Source organism: Varroa jacobsoni, unplaced genomic scaffold, assembly GCF_002532875.2.
Source record: "Varroa jacobsoni isolate VJ856 unplaced genomic scaffold, vjacob_1.0 scaffold_1336, whole genome shotgun sequence".
NCBI lineage: Eukaryota > Metazoa > Arthropoda > Arachnida > Mesostigmata > Varroidae > Varroa > Varroa jacobsoni.
Window position 1 is genome coordinate 158,606 of NW_019214238.1, and position 21,475 is coordinate 180,080.

A 21,475-nucleotide genomic window follows, 5' to 3' on the forward strand; every position below is an offset into this window, starting at 1 on the left:
AAAATGTATCGGGGATGACATCAAATAGTCTTCAAATGTCTGTCGAACTGTTTCAGGACTAGGTGCTTCAATAGTCACTCTCTGAACTTCCGTTTGACAGGTGGCTTAATTTTTAAAAACGCGATCAGTGGACCTACTATCTCGAAACAACGTAATAGTACTCATGCTTGTTTTCTACCCATACATACATACCCTACTTAAAAAATTATTATTTTCAGTTGTACGTTAGGTAGGCTCTTAAGCAATAACTTCAGATGTCTGGACCCTCCCAGCAAAAGCTCGATTTGCCTACGCTTTGTTTTGAACCTACGCCTCTTTCAAGTTTCTCGCAAACACCTACACATCTATTACGCTGAGTGTATTGGACCAGCTTCTTACTCGAAACCGTGGACTGTCGAATGGCGAGGGTTCTTCTGTAAAACCAAACGTTCTCTATATGTAAAGAACAAATTCGCCGTTTTTTTTAGACAACCTTGCATATATATTTTTCAACTGTCATTTTCTGTGCTATTATAGCTAGTTTACAGTTACATTAAGCGATAGATTAATGGTCCTTTTTTCCTTACGCAATTATCCAGAAATGTAGAAGCGAAGTTAGGTTCCTCGTTAAATCTCATTGAATATTTGCCATGATATTATACAGCATTCTCATTACATGTGTCCTACTGGGGCAAGAATCCAGATCCTACTTATGATCTTACTCACCAACGAAAGCTCATCTGTCTCACTACTGGGCTTAGAGGTCAAATATTCTTGTATTGGTTTGGCAACCTGCGGTACTTCTATCTGTGGTGCAGAGGCTTCAGGTATGTCTTCTACCGTGCAGGTCACGGGTTTCTCGATCAGTTCACATTTAACGTCAACAGCGACTGACCACTGTTTAGGAACCTGACCTGGACAATCAACGGCGATAATTTGTTGTGGCGGGGCTTCACTGGCTGCCTCGACCTCACAACTCTCTTCTCTACCATTTAATATGATGCGAAATACGTCTAGGTACTCGATACGCTGCGCTTCGCTAACCTCCATTTTATACTTATTCGGCCCATATTCAATTTCTGCAACTAGTTTTTGAGGGAGCCCATACACCCATTTCTTTTCTAGGCTCTCTGACCATCCGTCGCTTTTTATTACGAACCTTTCATCTCCATCGAATACGACAGTCAAAATGGCTTTGTAATCTGAAGACGCTAACTCACGACCGTCGGCTTGTGCCCCACAAATACGGAAACGCAAATTTGCCACAAGGGACTTGAATAAATCCAACACTGACGATACTAAGAAGCAGCCCGCAGGAATATCCTGCAAAGCCTGTACCACCTCAAGCCTATATGCCTGATTTCGAAAATTAAAGGCCTTGTTGGGCAAGATCTCCGTGTAGAGTTTCTCGAATATTGGTTTCTCCTGTGAAAATAGTTACGTCATTGAGGTCATATGGTTACATCATTGGGGGGTAGGCAAAGTCGAGTTCTGTATCTTACTAAAACTGTTTTATTCTTTGGCTGCATTGGCGAACTTGTTTTACCATTGTTAAACCTATCGGACGTACCAATTTTATTAAACTCAGCAAATTAAGAACTGCGAAAATCGTGTATTTCCATCCAAATCAACACGCAGTACTATGTACTGTAAATTAATGCACCCGATGCGATTTCCTGACAATTCGCGTTCCGCCGTTAGGTCTCTTGCATCGCCATTTTAGGAAGCTTGGAGAAAAACTATCAAATTGACTAATTTGCACTCTACCTGTATAAAGGTTAAAAAGTTCAAGTGTATTTTTTTGTACACACTAAATTCCGGCCCTCATAATTTCGCATTCACAACTTATACTATGAATATTACGTACCTTAATGCTCTGCCAATATTCAACATAGTGAAGCCACACCAGCTCTTTGACGATATGAGGAAACAACTGGATGAAAGCAGAGATTTCTTGTTCTGTATTTGCCCCTCTTTCGGTCTCTGGAAACCGTAACGGACTCGGATCAGCAAGGGGCCTCCTTCTTTCCAGGCCTTGAGGGTCGATTTTGAACAAATGATCTATCGTTCGACGTTTGACTACTATCTCGTCTTCACTATGCCCGACCAGATAAGAGCTGCTTGGTTGTTGACGGACTGTTGGATCTGTCTTAAACGCAGCTACATGGAGTTGTTCACTGCCGCCTCTAAGCAGTCTTCCAACCGTACGGTCGTACAGGCCGGTGATAGCGCTGCTCAGGTTCCGAAAGTATGTCATACTTCACTTGTTCTAGACAGAATACACAGATATTCTCGATCCACAGCGGTTTTTTTAAAACTTCAGTAGTACCGCACAACGGAGTACAAGCTATTACGTGTAGTAGACAAAAAGTACTCTACAGCTATCAGTACAAATTAACAAGTGTCAGTAGACAACGTTAGACCACGCAGTTGCTCATTAACACGATTTGTTATTGCCTCGTGTTAACTAACTTCGGCGGAAGTTGGATATTCCTAAAATTATTATATGGACTCTAGCCATTGTGTACCTCTTATTCACTACCACGCGTACGAATTAACGGGAACATCAACGGAATACACTCATCAATAGGGTGCGACAACGATGAGGGACTCAACTTTTTCGAAGTGCTACAGCAACTGTATCCAGCCTAGCATATTCCAGATAGAAAAGTACGGTCAGACTTGTTGTTTCTTGACGCTCAGCTAACATAGCTCATCTGAAGTGTTCTACCTGAGGCGGAATACGTTCACCATAGGTTTGTAAGAAAACGAAACTATTTTCAGCAGGCAATATCTGAGGAGGGGAGGCAATTGACAAAAACCGAAATAACTTATGTTGGAACCTAATATCTAGAACCTACGTGTTACTAAACAACAAAAAAACGTATCATTCTAGATATTATCAGTAGTGTCTAGGTACCGATCTATTTTTCACAGTTGTGCGCCTCGTAGAGGTTGTAAGAATTGTCGGTAAAACGAGACATTCTTCACACGAAAGTATCACTGAAAATGTTCTTAAAAGCTGGGGTGTCTAAGTAGTTCCACTGCTAGACTTAAGTTATCAGCACGATCGCTGGCCGGCTAAATGAGACATACGTTTCACAGAATTAAAGTAAATAAGTTCAAATATACGTAGATCATTAACCATGTTCATAATCGTTACCGTGAATGTGGTGACGCTGCGAAACACTGCTTGAGATATATCTAAAAATAGCCCTTAAATCATTTTTATCTGCGGATTGTTAAATCGAGTTAAGTGGGCGACAACTTCAGCCATTACGTATTTGCTGTATCTTTGAACGTGATCGCGTTAAAGGTCGGTATCGCCTGACGAAAAGTAATGGTCCAATTCAAGAGGTACAATTCAAATCTACTATTTGAGCTGACAGGACCTAAGTTCCATTGTGTCGTCAACTCGTGGCCGGTTTGTGAAACCTAAATTAACAAGTTGTCCTTAACAATATTCAAACGTAACCATCCGCTGCCTGGCTAGCGGAGACTACGCCATTATAGGTTTAAAAATGTATTTAAAATTTAAAAAATACTGCATAGCGATAGACTGAAATTTCGACATTTATTGTCGTTGGTTCGTAGAGAATCCTACATTATTTAAGCGCTTGTGCACGCTGCGATTGTCGTTCTTTTGACGGCATCTATAGAACGATACGTCAACTATGGAGATGTTAAGTAAGTTTCATACTAACTGTGTAGCGGAGCAGCTTGCAAAGACCAAGGTAATAGCAAAGCGAATCCTATCGATTTTGCATCTGAAGAGGACTGTCCTCGCATAAAGCAAATTCTCATCGATAATCAGCCATTTCCGTTCTGAAAACTCTGAAACTGAGAAAAAAACAACTGTCCGTATTCAGATAGTTAAAAGGAAACGCACTGATCATTAGAAACATCGAATGTCTGGACCTATACGACTGGAAGGCTGTGCTGCCCATAAAAATTTAACCAAGAAATATTCATCCGTCGAACGAATTTCGCAGCCAGCACAAAACCAAATAGACAACAACGGGTCGTGATTGCTAATGAAGGAGTTTTAAGGAGTCTGGGAAAGATTAGTATGGACTCGTACGCGTTTCCCAATGTTAAACTCTAAACTGTTAAGTTGAAGGCCCAGTTCAGAGTAATTAAGGAGTTTCACAACATATTTAACCAGCAAAGATATCTGCGGGTACAGACTGATCTGGGATCGAACCCGAGCGTGCCCACAGCGCTTAACCTGTTAGAAAGTACTAAATAGAGATCAAATGTTTCGTGGGGAGAGAATGCAACGCTCAGACTTCAGGAAAAATTGGTTGGGATCCATAAAATGCAATGAATTTTACATTTTGAATACACGAGTAACAATACTGTGGCGTTCGTTCGCGACTAACTGACCAAGTGGGGTCCTGGCCAGCGGAGCCACTTCCATTACCGTTTTTTTACGATGTCAGCTATTCGGGAGTCAATCACGTATCCGAAATAGCAATTTGTTGTTCGGGCGAGTTTCTTATTATTATCTTAATCAGTTTTGGTTAGAATGTACGCCTCTTCGAACGTCATTTGTCCACACGAGTACTTGACAATGTCATTCGATTGTATCGTGTTTAAACGTAGATCTATTCGGTACACCCTTAATTACCGATGTACGGTTTCACGATATATATAAGTACGAATTGATTTATATGATTTTATTAAAACGACTATCAATTCGTGAAAAAATACGGCGAACATGCGAGCTATTTACGTGCACGTAAAGGAATATCAGACTCACGGGGAAATCCGTTGGCTGATTAGCTTAGATAATCTTTCCGTCTCTTCAGACTAGTGGTTTTGATGCTTTTGAACACTCTAAAGGGACAATTCTAGTGAGAAGTCGTGCCCTAAACTCTTCATCAGCTTCATAAATAGGTCGGAAAGTTTACCTTTCTAAGACCAGGCGCATAGCAGCTGCAGCCTACCTATCGGTTATACGAGACACACCACAAACTTTGTGTGACGGTTTCATTCTAACTGTAGAACCAATTCATTCCGATTATACGATACCAGAAGATAGCCTTCTACGACGACCATTGATCAAGGGCCCATTCGATTTTCCTGCAACATTAGTAATAGTCGCGTAAGTAATACTGGCGCTTCAAGTTCATACAATTTGTGTGTATGTGTGCAATTCCAGTTAACGCAACGGCGTGTACATCACATAGAACCCGGTTTGTAAATATAAGGTGGTAAGCTAGTTGGCGAATAAGCCCAAATTTGATTGAACAAGGTAAGTCCCGAACTTATCATATTGCTTCGTACAGATACAAAGATGTCTGACTAGCTACGGATTCAAACCTCCCTCTGCGATACTGATTACCATCGTGGTAGGTACTTAACGTAGATGAATGATTTTTCCTTCAAGATCCGCACATCCTTCGCTGGCTCGGGCAGGCAACGGTGGTAACCACTGCAAAAGTTTCAGCAAGAAGCGAGTTGTGTCGATTTTTTAGGCCCTAACCTCAAACCTATGCAATTTATTTATTTGATAAATATGGTAACCTTGATATTTATGTTTGAGAAGTCGGTCCTATCGAAATTCGCTTGCCGAGACCATCAGTAATTTCTATGCACCTGCTTTTTATGGCGCGCTCTGCACTGCGCATGTTGTACACAGGCATTTAGCCAATAGCAAGCATAACGATCAGCTCAATGTTAAAGAGTACTTGTTCTATGATTCTTCGTACTTATTACGATTGTCGAATATAGTCTTCATTTTAAACCGGTAAGACTGTGTCGGCTTGGAACTTTTGCTTCTCCTCCATTAACTTAAGTTTAACTCAAATTTACACAGAGGTGCTAATAAATATTCAACACGAATGTGTTGCTTTATCAATTTATTTGAAAATTACAGATTGTGTTTGCACTTGTATCGCATCTCGTCCTTAAGCAACCGCCGTGGCACCCCAACGAACAGGCTGCCCCCTTATAACGCGGGAGAAAATGCCAGAAGTCGCTTACAGTTCGTAATGTCAAATTTTCTTTATCATACTTTTAATTTCTGTATGCCAACACCCCGTTTCCTTCTGCTGAATACAATGAACCCCCGTACATATGTAACGTTATTCTGCTTACTTCCACTGTTGAGTGCACTGTTGCCCTGTGACTAGTTATTTTTGTAGTTTTTGACATGTACGGGAATAAATACGCACAGTGACGGCCCGTTCGCAAGCCTTTAAGCGCCCATAGTTATATGGGTGCTTTTGATGCGGCCATAAGGACGCCTTCGACGAGGTCCCAGTAGCTTCGCTATCGGAGTTATGAACCCGTAACCGAGCCTCGTAATGGAGCAGTTCAACATTATCGACGAGTGCTCTGAGCTTTTAAGCGAAAGCGGTTGATTAATCGGTCGACATAGTGTAAACGTATGGTGCCTTGATCATAACTTAACCAGCATAGTTCATGGAATTGCATTAGTTACCGACTGTAATTTAGCTGTTTAGACTAGCTACTTCACTATCAGGAAATACCCGCTTCTAGAACAATCCGATAGCTGACTTCTACGGACGAAACCCAGAGCCTGAACTGAGATACTAAATAAACTATTTGCAATTTTATTCATAATTAAGCTCAGCATTGCTTGATGTCGAAATTCGAAAGTGTGGACAACGTAAACGAATGCAAAATTGGTATGTAAGTGTATTTACCGCAAGTTCGTTTTCGTGTATTTAGATCTTTGCTCTGAACCTTTTAGGACCCTAAAATCGGCTCGCTTATCTTGGTAATTAAATTTTAAACGGCAACTCCTGGTACATATATGTAGTACAAAACAATGCCTCAGCTGGTAAGTAAGTTGACCAGTAGACAGTTGGTCATCAAAGGAATACGAAGTTCAAGCTAAAGGGAAACCGCTCCGGAAACTATTTCCGGATATATCTAATTTGACACAGTGAGAGGAGGATGCGTTTGTGTATATTTTGTCTTCACCGTTCATTTCTGAGATACTCTACCACTTGACAGAGGAATCAGTCAAAACGTTGCTGGAAAGCTTGACGTGTTCATAGAATATGGAAGACCGATATCTCGGACTTGGGCGTTTCAGCCGGCGCATTGCGTTCTAAAGTCGATTTTTCGTAAGGCATCAGAGATCATCTGCATCGGTAGCTTATGAAACTCTGCTTTGTTTTTTGAACGGATTTTCTAGTGCAGGGCAGCTCGTCTTAAAATGATCTCATAAAAACAAGTATTTCAATGACATCGTTATGACCTATACTATGGCGACACGGACGATCTTGCGCGTAAAGCTCCGTCGCAATTACATGAAAGCTATCTGTCGTCTCGGATCAACAACGGCTAGTGGATGACTGAATCATTTGTTCCGGACGTTATATAAAATAGTAGCAGTAAATTATAATCATAAATCCACTTCATCTTGGGGGTGCCAGTTCATCCATCGTACATTCCGCAAATTTACCTTCCACTAGTAACGAGTGGTCCAAAAACGATTCCTATCGATATCAGTGTGGCAAATCTATCGCGGTGGTCTCCCGACGATATAATATCACTACTTGTAACTAAGTTCAGTAGGCAAACGCGTGACAGTAACGTGTGTCCCTTGAAGCTCATAATAATCGAAGCTATAACCAATGATCAATCTAACATCGTTCAGTTGATGACTGAGAACAAATTGTGGTAGATTGCTGACGCGCTAAGACGCCTGGCTCAGTATGATACGTACGACGTGAACTACCGTATCGCCGCGGGTACAATTTAGAACCGTATCGCTTTTAAACAACGCTTGTACAATGAGCATTAAGATCTACATCAAAGAAGGATGTGGGAATAATCGTAAACAACATTTTGGTAATGTTAGTTATTGGATTTCCCTAGAAATCCTCGAAAGAACTTTCAATGAACACGATTTTTCCCCCATGCAACTTCAATGAATGATTTAGGGACGACCTTTGTCCCTTCTTGGGGCAGCTTTTCAACTCAACTTTTCTAGGAGGTAATATTTTTAGTTACGATAAATTGGTCATTATGATCTTTTTTTTCTTCTAAAGGTATAAAATTCTCCCTATTGAAGGGTTTCTACCATACATTGGGAAAGGAGACTGTTAAAAAGAGCGAGATCGAAACCAATAACCGCAGCCGGACGACATGTTTCAGTATTTTGCTTGAACGGTCGACCTGTTCAGAGAATTTAATCGAGGTGGTGTTATAAGTGAAGCTTATTGAAGAACTGTCTATTAAATGTACGTAACCACTGTTTTTGAATAGGGTTTGGCTCTAGCACTCATTTAAAGGACAGCACGACGCTTGGACAATGATCTGTTCTGAATGACGTTATCATAGGTTATCCAGTCATCGTTTTTCATCATTTGGGCAAGAGTCATATGTAAATGAGGATTCCAGTGTCTTCACAGTCAGAGGGCCGAGCTGCGCACGCCCTGTCTTCGATACTGAAGTCGCCACCTCGAACATAAGCAAACCAATTCCGCCTTCCAAGCCGTACGATCGGATATAGTGTTTGGCCTGAGTAAATCGCAAATTTCCTCACGACTCTGGCCCTCTTCAGCGACAAAATTTTAAAGTCGATGTCATATACACGTTTGGAAGTGTGTGCAATTCACCTGAACAATGAACCGTACAATTTAAGCCACGACGATGTCAAAAAAAAAGCCAAAGATGGCCTCACATCACCCGCCGCCGCTCCGTTTGCTCACCCAGCATCGTTTGTAACGCCAAAAGTAAATCGACCCGAAACACTTTGCGAACATATGGGATAACCGAATACTATGCTATAAAGGAACACTTACGTCCTTCAATAACTTACCAATTAAGTTAAACGATTTTACACGTGCAGCATCTGTTGGATATGATTACTTAAGCTACAGCAGACAAAAAAGTCATTTTGCTACCTTCTAAGTGTTAGCCTTCGGCAATGTGTAAAGGAATACATTTTCAAGCAATACAGATGTACGTTAACGTAGAAGTATCCTTTAATCATTAAAGCGAAATCGAAAGAATGAGTTTTTTTTGCTCTGCTAATTGTATATTCAGAAAACCGTGTACGGAGGTACATAAATAATGTTAGATTGTTAGTCCATTCGAATAATAGAACCCTAGGATACATGAGCCCAAGGCAAATCAAACGCTGAGAAAATAGGCAATATCATTTTTGGGGGTTTTGCATAGTCACGCATTCTGACCCGAGCAGATGTTTTTTTACGCAGATCTTTCCAGCGGTGCGTTTTCATGGAAGCTTTAGTTATAGTGGAAGTTATTTACTCTTGCTCGTAAATTGAGCAAGAGTAAAAAACTCCAGATCAACTTAAAGGCGTTTTAAGTGCGTGACAATTTACACTCAACAAAGTATTTATACGGCAGCCTACAAATGCGAACACGCCAATGCTATGGAAGGATATAGAAAACCGACGGAGATCAGATGAAAATGCTAGCCACATATTAGCGATGTTGGGGAAACTATATATATATATATAGAGATTACGTGCTATTGCTCTATCGAACTGCTTGATGGAACGAAGGTCCTTGCGATGGTAGCACGTCCGGGCATTCTTCTTTGAGACGCGTTGCGTTTTGGGATAGACATGTCTGTTTCGCGTTGGTGGTCATCCGTTTGATACACAGCCAACAGTTTTTCTTTTTCGAAACGTATCAAAAAGAAGTTTCACGTGGGAAAACTGCGCGTGAGATAGACCGAAAATGTTGACGCCAAGCAATCGCTGGATTCTATACTCCTATAAATTTCTTTGCGTAACCATTGTTCGTACACGTACATCAAAAACCTTTTTCTAAATTATTTTTCAGCTTATAAGCAGCATATTATAAAATAATACTAATGGTAATAATTAACTTGTTTTAACTCAGTACAGCTTGGTAGTGATGTGGTGTGATGTACAATGACTTTAGGGGAGTTTTATTCTTAAGTTTTGCTTGTCACGGATTTAGTAATAGGAAGAGCTTTTATTTTTTCTGAATTGCTATTGTAAATTATTATACCCCTGACGAGTGCCACTTCCTGTCCAAATCACCGGAGCGCGGCTTCTTTCCAGTCAGTCACTTATCCTGTGTAATGAATCTGACTACAGAGGGCACGATTGCCGAGTTTTTGAATCGCATGTATCTTTAAACGCATAAATAATTGACCTCTGTACCTATTTTGGGGTTCTTAACTGGCAATTGACCTAAACTTACCGACCTGATTATGACTTTTTTAAAAGCTTATGGAATAATTTAAACCCTTTCCGAGCTAAGTTGTTCTATATTGTTACTTTTTACATGTATCGTGTTTAAATTGTCCAGTTGCATGCTTCCAACTGCAGACACTAGACGCGGTTTGACCACAAACTACCGCTATAGATATTCTAGGAAGCTTTATATCTATAATGAGATAATTGTTGCTAACTGTCTCCATGATGCGGAAGGGAAAACACCTTGACAATTGGATAAAGCCTAACCCAATATCGGTGCTTCGTTGTGAGACTCGTCTGGCCTCCCAATGAAATCGCTCATTTCTCCCCTGTCTGTTCAATTCTATATGAGGATATGTTTTCCCAGTGGTTGCCTTTTTTTGGCATGAGAAGCCCTGTAACCACACGTATTTGGAGAATAAGTGGGTTGAGGCCGATTTTTGATACTCATTTGTTTGATCCAAGAAGTAATTCAAACGTAGCAGTGAAGTTCTTAAATAACTAGACTTTCGATTGGCGTATCGATACATGAATCTCCTGAGGAGCTTCACTTAGCGTGTTGCATTTATTGTTTCATTTTCGGCGGGTATCTCGTAGTAGCAGCTGCCCCTGATGCTCACTGCAAGATTATCATCATTTTACGTTCGAACCTACCCGACACTGCTACCGAACTTTACCCACGCCGACGGCACTCCTTCACCTGGCCTTCCACCGGCTGGCGGTAAAGATTGAACCTCTGCCTTATAAACAGAGACCGTATATTCCAAACGTTTTTTTGTTTATTAAATTACACATATAATACATTCACACGCATTTCCAGCTGCCTTGGAGTCCACTTATGGGGGGGGACTTATTTCTAACTTAAATTTTCTAGTTTTAATATTTAGGTCATAATTCGTTATATATGAAATACTAGTTTTGGCCGATACGGCCTGCTTCTGTAGAAAGCCTCCTCGAATGCGGCAATGTGTTTTTAAAACGTTTGTACGATTCATACGATACGCTTTCGCTAAAGCCTTTCCGATGGTCACCCTCTTCAATCGTTTTTTAGAAGACTAAAGTATTTACCCTTCAAATTTCGTCTGCTAGCGGCGGGACGCGCCCTTAACAATGTAATATTATTTTTCCCAAATTGAACAAAAGTTCCGTTTAATTTCAATCGCAATATACATGATACCTAGCTGCGTATCAGCATTAAGTAACCCTATAAACAGTTTCGACTAATCTGTTGACGCGAAAATGACTGTTTATCTCTATCAGTTCCCTTATTGAAAGTACTGACTTTAGTTTTGTGATAATATCAATATAAAATTAATATTCAGTTATTGATACCTTGAAGTAACGCTTTACCGCGACCACGCAATGAAAAACACATACAGATGCATTTACTTTGCATATTCAAAGTTTAGAATAACCCGGATGTCGATGTTAAAGTTTAACTTTCAAAGTTCCGAGAAGATTGCTCAACCAAATTTCGTCTACTTCAAAAGTAATTAAATTTCGAAGTCCGTCACATTTGCTTAGTATATGTGTGCACTTAAGTTTGTCGTATAATATCGAATTAAAACATTTCCTTTGATATATCATTAACTAGCATTTGGAAATGTTATGCCTGCAGAAGCAGAGCGGTGCCTGAAAGATCCTATTTTTTTGATCCATGACTTTTTATAATCACTCTCGTGAGAGGATCGCTTCTTGCACCCGTGACCAGGACCGTACATACCGTAAATAGGCAAATTCTCCTTAAGTTTTTCTAAGCTAATTATATTTCGCTGTAAGCAATAATAACCCAGCTCACGAGCAGCTAACTGCGCAAGTTTAACTATTCTGTTGGATTGGATCTACCTACTGATGTGACACCCTTGTGATTTTTCACCATAAGCCACAACTCAATGTAGGAGAGCTATAGGCTGGTCATAATTAGGACGTGGGAGCGCGCAACGACGAGCGCCTCTATCTTTCATTTTGATCCTCGTTCAAATAACGTGACACTTTTCTGTATTTTGATGATTTGGTCGAGGTAAACTTACATTAAACCTGCCCGCTAACACCTGCAGGCCTTGAAATAAGCCGGCTTCCACCACAGCTCGTCGATCACTTTTGCACGAAGTATCCTGCACGACAGTTCCTGCTCGAACCGACGCTTTACGTAGTAGATCGTTCACATCCTGTGTCCAGTGCTATAGCTCCAAGCTGGAGCCCATGTCTGCAAACCTAAGTCTAACATTTTCGACTTTCCCTTAGAATTGACTGCAACTCTTCTGCTAGAAAGGTCGAATCTCAATACCCAAGCAAGCGTACCCAAATTAGAAAAGACACAAGTGCATTTCGATAGCAAAACCGTATTGCGCCATTATAGAGTACTGCCATTTTAATTACTCACTAGTTGTCGAAAGCCGCCTAATATTAGATGCTTATTATAATAGGCTTAATATTAGGAGCTGGCTTCGACTACTAGCTATCCTAACGTCATAAATCAAATGTATTTCGAATTTAATTGAACATTTCTTGCATTTTATACCAACTAACACTAATGTTAACTTGAAAAGTCTTCAGGTTTAAAGTTAGAAAGATGACGCTGCGCCAACCGCAATCATTTCGATTAATATCAGCTGGCAGAAACGTGTTTTCAATATATTGTTTCAAACTTCTCGAGAGCATTGCAGTCCCTAGACACACAACTTACGCAGAAGCAACAAAGCGCAGTTTTTTTCAATTAACTTTCGGAACTGAAAACGTCGGCTTGTCCGACGGCGAGTTGCATTCATATTTGTGGGTGCTACCTGATTAATGAGTTCATTGACTGAGCGAAGATTCTTCAATGTTAGTTTCATAGCACTAATGTTATGTTTCTTCATCAAAGAAATCATTTGAAGGGTGGAGGTTGTTTTGGAAAAGAGGTGCAGCGTCGACCTAACGTACCGTTTCAGCGCTTCACGTTACGCTTCATTGAGACCACACTGGCCCAATCAACTTCGGAGGTCGAAACTGGCCGACCATATCACTTCCTAAGACCTCTCGGTATTTTGTAAATATTCTAATACTGCAAATGCTTACGAAACTTAATAGGCATGTTAATAGGCAATAACTTAATAGGCAAAGCTGTTTTGTACTGCACTTCATTGCTATTATACCAACCACAAATCTCCATTTAACCTATCACGTTCTCAGTCAAATAGGCTCATGCGTATCCAGCGTTGTTGTTTTATTATCCGCAATAATAAACTTGCATTAATTGAGTGTTTCTTCTCCAGTAACTAATTATCATCTTCTATATTATCATGTTAGAGGCATTATATAACCATTTTGAAGGCAAAAGCCTCATTACGTCTGATTAATTCCAGACAACGGGAATCTTAAAATGCATCTCGCACAATCCGAATGATGGGATGAGATTTGAGACGGTAAATGACTTTGGCCTAAGACAGGGTTACTGTACAACTTCATTAAAGATGAGTTAGTCTCCGTATGGAACTTTTCCTTACGGAAGCAGTGTACGCGTAAGGACAGCTAATGATAGAATGGAAAAATGACATTATTTAGTGGGACCGAGGGAAAAAGCTTTGCCTTTGTTCATATAATGTCTAGGTACTATTTTCCCATGTAGTGGAACAACCTTTAGCATAATCCATATAATAACATGCTTAATTTTAAATTCAAGGACACTGAATAGCTTCAAACGGGCGTGCTCCGGTAACAGTATTGTTTTTTTTTACTAACTTAATTAAGAGCATATTATATTTCCCAACGGTATATGTCGGGTAATGAGCTCAAATAGTATGCGTCATGCCATAGGCCGGCAGTCGAAACGAAATCTTGCTCAGCACACCAGAGCTTCGAGGTTTCTAATCTCGATAGCACAATTCCTCGGCTTAATTATTCCTCGGCTCTTTTTCGTCAAAATTTTAACCAATTTTCATTTATTCGAATATCTAGTTAAACTAAATATATTGAATTTTTCGGTCCAGCGATGCTGTATTGACTGGGAACGGTCTCATACGGCCTATTTTGTCTTGCGCGAAACAAACCGAGTGCCTCGAAACAGGTTTCGAACCTAGGCCGCATCACCTGGTCTCTAACTTCAGTAGGCAGATACGCATAATTGCACCAATACGAGATCAGTCGCAGTAGTATGTTTGACATACTGGTTCCTATTGGTTTCATACAAACGTCTCGGCTCAGCGTTTTGTTACCTTTTTGCATGTACTGCTTCCGTGCGTAAACTCTACTACTAGCTATGGGTCACTGCTCATTATTGATTTATTTTACATCTTTATGAAAAAGTATTTTCTATACTGATTCCAAGGCAGCGAAAACAAAGTTTTAGCGCTTGATAATCGAACACGCAGCCTCTACTGGTGTTTTTCGAAAAATCTACGGGAACACGTGTGTTACATCTGACATACTGTGTAAGGCTGGTGATACTTATGACTTGGGGTTAGCTTGGTAGTAGGACGATTATGATACATCATTGCCTGGACAAATCGTTTCTATGTCTAAAATTTTATTTCAGAGAACTTTGTAACTGTTTTTCTTTAAACGTGAATAAGTTATGCTTGCACATCTACTGGATTATCGGGTGGCAACGTTTTTGATGCTAGACGAATAAAAACATTTTTATACAAGTTATTGCTGAACAATCATTGTTTGCTATTTATCAATCTCTAAATCACTGTTGTTTATAGATATAATAAATCAAGACAAATGTAACGTAACATGGGTATAGCTTACGTGTTACTCATTGATAGACTGTAGCAATTTTGATCAATGGAACATACGACAGCAGCACCGCTAAAATTTGGAGAAAAATTTAATACACCGAGACTGAAGTTGAGGCGGTATCCGCTGATGCAGGATGTAACTAATTAATTACTCCGAACCGTGTTAGAATGTACTTCAGAAAAAACGGTAATCTGTTAGTATGCACTCGAAATCGTCAAACAGACCACAGATAACGGCTGCGACGTCGTTTCCTCCGGGGCGTACTGATTGGAAGACTGATAGTCTATTTCGGTATGACATCTTCACGTAATAGCTTCCTTCCCCGATAACGGGTTGAACTTTGCGCATCATAATTATATATGTGAATTATTATTATATGAAATAGTTGCAGTCCGATGATCCATTGCCATTATCATTGGAGACATACAAGGTAGCCTGCGCCTGTTCCATTGATGTTCGTGATACATACGCGTCACGCAGTTGTACGTAGCATTTACGTAACGGCTATAGGTAAGAAGACATCATCTTCACCTGGCTGACTTTTGGTCACAGCGGCTATTAAACCAACATCGGAAACGATCGTTGAACAACCCATCGCAGAAGACCCGCACATAAGACACCAAAAGTACGTATTCTGTTTGATTTATCTGAATATTATGTGCGTCCATAAGTTCACCATGCCAGTCCATGGATAGAGCTTATAGCTAGTACCTGATGCTGATGTTTTTTTTTCCCGCAATACTTGAGGTCGATTGATTCGAAAATTTTCAATTAGACATTTTAAAATATGTCAATACTATTCGGGCTAGCATAGACGCATGCAGCATATCGTAAAATCTCCCGTTTCGAGTGAAACCGATGTTCTACTGATTGATATTGTAGAAACTGATGACCGTATCACCTCCAGATAGATCAAGCAGTGTTTTTGATGGCTACGGAAACCGAAAACGTTGCAACAGCAAAACGGCGCAACTGCCCATACATTTTAAAGACATTACTAAAACTGTAGGATTCAGTAAATGGCGTACTTGAAAAAAATAACAATTGTTTTTCACGAAACGGTAAAAGCTATAAGCTTCAAAGAAAACTAGTCAGTATTTTAACAATTACATTTTGTATAATCTAAATTCATTCTTTTCTCTATTTAAAAATAACGCTAATCTTAAGACAAACAAAACGAATCAACTGTCAAAAATATATCTCATGTCAAACTTCCTTGGAAAGCTCAAATGGCCAGTATTTTTAAAGCTATTTTTAACTTCTACACATACTTCACGCATGTTGTAACATTAATTTTTGATAAGGCAACATGAACTCACTATAGATCCACTTATTCCTACTTGGAAATATAGGTGCTAATTTTGCTTGCTGATTTTACAAAGTACACCGTAATTTTTACGGTTGAACAGACAATACTGAGTGTTTGCTACCGCGGGGGTATACGATAACGCTGATCTCCATTCAAACTTACTAGTCTAGATGTTAAAACTTTTAATACTAACATACGAAGACTGATATTCACTGCGACTCCTACAGTTTCTTAGAATTGTTAGATTGTTACATACGAATCCGCTTGACTTTAAAACCGCATGACTTTTGAACTCGTCAGGTTAGAACGAAATTTTCAATATGTTCTAAAAGTACCTTACGTTCCACCAACCTGTTCTAACGCTCCGGCAGTTTCTACAGTTCCCGTCCTCAAATGTAATTTCTCTTTATGGCCTCTCGGAGTAAACCGATATTTCTGCCCAACAGTAACCTATTTTAGGGCATAGAACGCTCCGCAATCACACGGACCAAGGATCAGGGGAATAAGCATGTTGAAGTCGACGTTGGACATTCCTTTGCTCAATCCAGTGAATAAATGAGGCATAGTGATGGAGGCTGGCCTGGGCATCAAGTAACTCGACTGCGTACTTTCGATTGCCGTGTCAACGGTCCGTGAGTCTCTTGAACCCGAGACAGCGGACCGTATCCATTGCTTCAGTTTCGGCAGGTATCTCAAAAGAGCAGATGCCCCTAATGTCTATTGCAAGTGTTACCATAATCTTACGTCCGAATGTACTTAACACAGCCGACGAACTCGATTTTGCTAAAGAGTGACGCCATTTTTTCGCCTCGTCTAGCTGACGGCCGAGATTAAACGATGCCTCGTCTATGGTGACGGTATGCTCGAGAGGGTTTTTTGTTTACTGATGTTCCGCAAATTACACCACACCCATTTCAAACTAGCCTAAGGATCGATTCACGGAGAACTTATTTTTAGTCAGTTCCCGCATTTTCAGTATGTGGGTTATGATTCCAATAACACGTTGCACCTGAAATGCCAGTTTTGGCATGCAAATCCCTTAGAATAGGATTTTGCAAGCTCTGCGTTCGTAAAATCCTCGGTTACAGCTGGACAGCTGGTCACTTTTTTCACTGGCCTTCAACACATCAGTCTCCGTTCTAAAAACGTTTACATCATTCACGTACTGCGCTTTCACTTAAGGCCTCCTTGCCAATCTTGGACGAATTTTTGCAGTGCTGTCGCTTTCGTGGACCGAAAACTTGAACTTGCTGGTGTTGATGTTCATGATTGAAAAACGTTTTTTTCCTTTTTTTTTTTTTCTAAACTCTGCTCTTTTGAAGTAAACTCAACCGTTCTTTGTCAACAATTTCTAAAAGACTAGAGTATTCATCAATCGGAATTCGTCTACTAACGGCCCGTGGTCGAAAAGCTATTGAATTTCAATGTCCGCCGGATTCGCTTGTAACAGGCCAATATTAGTTTTTTTTTTTTCTTTTATCTCGGCTTAATCTCAGCCGCACTCTATGCCATTACATGCCAATTGGACGACTCACCAGAATGAGACAGCTTGAACTTATCCGTGGCTAATGTAGAAATGACTGCCTGATATCTGTGTTGCCTGGCTCGATCAAGGATTTGCCGATGGTGCTCTTATTTTCATTTGAAAATACCGTATTCAGCTATATATAATACCAGATTAAGATTCAATTGACATTTTCTCTCTGTGTTCAGAACTAAGATTCTGTTTACCGGAACCGATACCTTCAATGCCTACATAATATCATGAGTTGGTGAAGTTGTGCCTGACATTCAATCGTTGGTAGGCTATTCATTTTAGCCACTTCTTATAAGCCAGGAGTCACTATTGTATATAGTGCAAAAAAAAAATAAACATGAGCTACATGCAGTACTTGAGCACTGCTATTGTTATGTAGATTTGTTTGTACTACTTATAATATCAACAGGTGCAATTTTCGATTGAATATTTGAGTACATACCTGGAAGCCTTTACTATATTAGTAGGAAGTTACCCTTAAGGCTGAAGTTTGCTGCTCTTCCCACCAGCTCTGTTGCTTGGAAAATTTCGCTATGGCCTCCGTGAGCCATAGTAATCAATTCAGGACTTTGGTATTTGACGACGTTCCCTCTCGCAACCTGTGTTTTGCTTGCCAAACGTTGCCTTCTTCAGGCAGACGTTGTCCTCCTAAAGGCTTTTGACAATGGTGTGCTATTCAATTGTTGTATAACGTTTCGGTTGATGTAAAATTGCCGATCTTCCTATGTCTTTTAAACGACATTAGACCATCTGTAGCTATGATTGTCTACGATATCCTATTCACTATGCTGTTCCAAATTGTTTTGTTTTTTTTTTTTGACGAAAGCTGTTAATTACAGTAGCCAGATCGAGTGAACTCAATAACTGAAAAAAGTATAAGTACCGGTTACGTAACCTAGACTACTACGATGAACAACATCGAGCATTTCACCCCCATATCTTCGACAAGTTATAGCTGGAAGCAATTGCGATAAGTTTGTCCTTAATTATTCCTTATTATATATATGTCCTTATTAGTATGAGCCGATAACGCTTCCGTTGAATAACTTTCTTTAAACTTCGATACAATTCAGGGCTATGCACGATGCGCACAATACTAAAATGTTAATAATGTATTTCTCATACTGGCTGTTGCAAAAGACTGGTCGTGACCCATCACAGACATGTGTTTGTCTCCCTTTTACATGAGAACGGCATATTCATCCTTAGCTATCTTGTACCATATTGGTCCGGGAATGAAAGTCTGATGTTCCGTTGCTATACTTAATTTATTCTGCCGCACGCCCAGCGTAAAAGCGGTCAGCCAGTTTAACGAACTGTTTTTTTCTTTGTCAATTGTTAGCCTTATCTGGAAAGCACGACCAGTCAAAAAGTACTGCCCAAACGCGTTTTTAGTAACGTTAGGATATCAAACATGTATGTATGTATGTATGTAGGTATGATTAGGTAGATCATTTCGACATAGAAAAAAATACTCACATAGAAACAAATACGTAAGCTACCAAATGTAGCCCGTGACGATAATTGTCCTTGGTCCCTGCTAATCTTAAGGAACAGCCAAAAGTAAAGTCTATTTGTAGGGTCATATCTTCTGTTAGATGGACTTGGCAATATATGGGTTACGATTTCGTTCAGACAGCGCCTTACCTAGTAGCCAAGCAACATTTTCAAGACGAGGGGTGAAAGCAATACTAAAATTTGAGCTGAACATGTCGGCGGCTCTCGAAGCAAACCTTGATGCTCTAGTGCTGCTGAAGATGTCATCTAGCTATAGAAAGATCGAACATTTACCTGCTGACACCTGGTACCCTGTAGATTATTTACTAAGGATGAATTGTTTATAAATAAAGGTGGCGTTATTTCTATCCAACAGGGATCGTATAATCCGTGGCGATAACGGACATGGTCACGTATATAGATCCGACGCTGTTTGCTGATCGTTGATTGTACGAGAAACTCTGTGCGGTGTGAAAAAAAGATTCGCAAACCCAGAATTCTATTCGGAGAGTACACTTTCGTAATACGGTCTCGCAGTAGAATTCTGATTATGTTAGTTACGTTTAGGGAACTTCTTTCAATTTGGGGAGGACTAGACTAGACTTGTTTCGGGCGTTCAAGCGTAGACGCTATTTTGTTACATAATGAGCGTCAATGGTAGCGTAATTAGCAGTGCGTGCCTCGCGCTGATCGAGTCCCCAACTTCGGTTATAGTTCAAAGCTTTTATTACTACATTGTGTTCGTCGCAGTCTACAAAGAAGCCGAAAATTAGGTGTGAGTCGAGTGACCTGCAACAGTTTATACATTAAGTAAGTATTCTCCTCAAAGCAAAGGCCGAATCCGATTGCCTATATTTGTAGGAGTATTACGGCCGTCAGGCTTACGTTGGCATTTACGTCTGTAAAGATTAAAGAGAATTACGAACTGGTTGAAAAGGGAAGGTTCTAGATCAACCAACCAACGATGTTAAAGCCCCTCTACCTAAAGGAGGCAGCAGGTCAGCGGGAGGCTAGTTCTAGAAAAAGTGCTCAACACCTCGATGCCATAGGAGCCGAAGCAAGCCACTAAACTTTGAAAGGATTTGAAAAGGAGCATAAAAAAAGTTGGCCGAAATTGTTTTAAGTTGAAGGGCTTTTTTCCCGGACAGGACCTTTTTGAATGGATGAATGGAAACATATAGCGAAATCCTTTTTTCCCAGAAGCGGACACTGCCGAAACTTATTTGAGCAGTCGGCGACTCGAAACTCTAAAATCATCTAAATAAGGATTCATATGTTATAATTTCCTGCATTCGCTGGTGCAATCATTAGGTTGAATGATAGTCAACTAAATTTCCCGTAAAACATGGACATTTACCAACATTCTACGAGCGTTGGGCATATAGTATTACGAGAGTATTGTGTATTATTGCTGAGTGTTTGAGCTAATCTTGTTTGCATACCACTACGTTCCCTACGGAACCTCAAAAAGAAAAAAAAAGTGTAATTGATTTCCCAATTGAAAATCTAGTAAAAAAAAATTAAAAAAAAAAAATATGAATCAAACAAAAAGCATGCACTCGTACTGTATATGGACGAGAACGCTTCGTATTATGTCGCGTAACCGTAACATAATTATTTTAGGACGGCTCTTTAATAAGTGTGATAAACATAATGTTATTTCATGTCTAAATCACAGAATCACTATCTTCACTTCTCTTTTTCAATTGAGAAGACAAATCCGACTGCTTCGTTGTACATTGCGACGCACACGAATAGTTCTAAGAGATCTAAATTGATTAGATTTCAAATGGAATCCAATAGCCCTTATAATAATTATACTGACTTTATGAGTTCATCGTTCTTTCTAAATAGAGTAAATAGCTAAGCATCTATAATTTGCTTTATAAATTTACGCTGCTATTCAGATTGCTCTCCAGGGCAATGCCTAAAATCAGGCCTCCGGTCAGTGCAGCCACCTTTCCCGTCGTCTGACCCGATACGCTGTCTTTCTTACAGCTTGGATGTGATTCATGTCTATTTGGACGGGAATTGAAAATCGTTTCGTTCGTTCTGGTCTTCGCCTCGCCTTGCTGTGCTGTGGCCATATTGTTTCGCCACTCTGCCACTAGCATTTTCCCTATTTACTGCCTCTGTCTTTAGTCTTGACAAAAGCTTTAGAACCAATCGAGAACCCGGCGAAGGATGTTCATCTAGGGGACGCTTTACTTTAGAGCTTCGAGTTAAGTCATGTGTGGACACGGGGTCAGC

General features: G+C 40.1%; 1 protein-coding gene and 1 long non-coding RNA gene across 2 annotated transcripts in view; one reads left to right on the forward strand and one right to left on the reverse strand.

Moving 5' to 3' along the window:
* Positions 1-457: 457 nt before the first annotated feature.
* Positions 458-2,314, reverse strand: LOC111268949 (uncharacterized). Its single transcript, XM_022848212.2, has 2 exons — positions 1,847-2,314; positions 458-1,404 (listed from the first exon to the last, which is right to left on the reverse strand). Exons 1-2 carry the CDS (start codon positions 2,234-2,236, stop codon positions 652-654), a joined length of 1,143 nt encoding a protein of 380 aa, XP_022703947.1. The 5' UTR covers positions 2,237-2,314; the 3' UTR covers positions 458-651.
* Positions 2,315-2,567: 253 nt separating this feature from the next.
* LOC111268950 (uncharacterized) overlaps positions 2,568-21,475 on the forward strand; it is a 39,283-nt gene continuing 20,375 nt past the window's right edge. The window contains exons 1-4 of the long non-coding RNA XR_002685478.2: positions 2,568-2,735; positions 5,144-5,236; positions 5,861-5,968; positions 15,268-15,507. This is a non-coding gene — a long non-coding RNA (uncharacterized LOC111268950). The remainder of the gene's footprint in view (positions 2,736-5,143; positions 5,237-5,860; positions 5,969-15,267; positions 15,508-21,475) is intronic.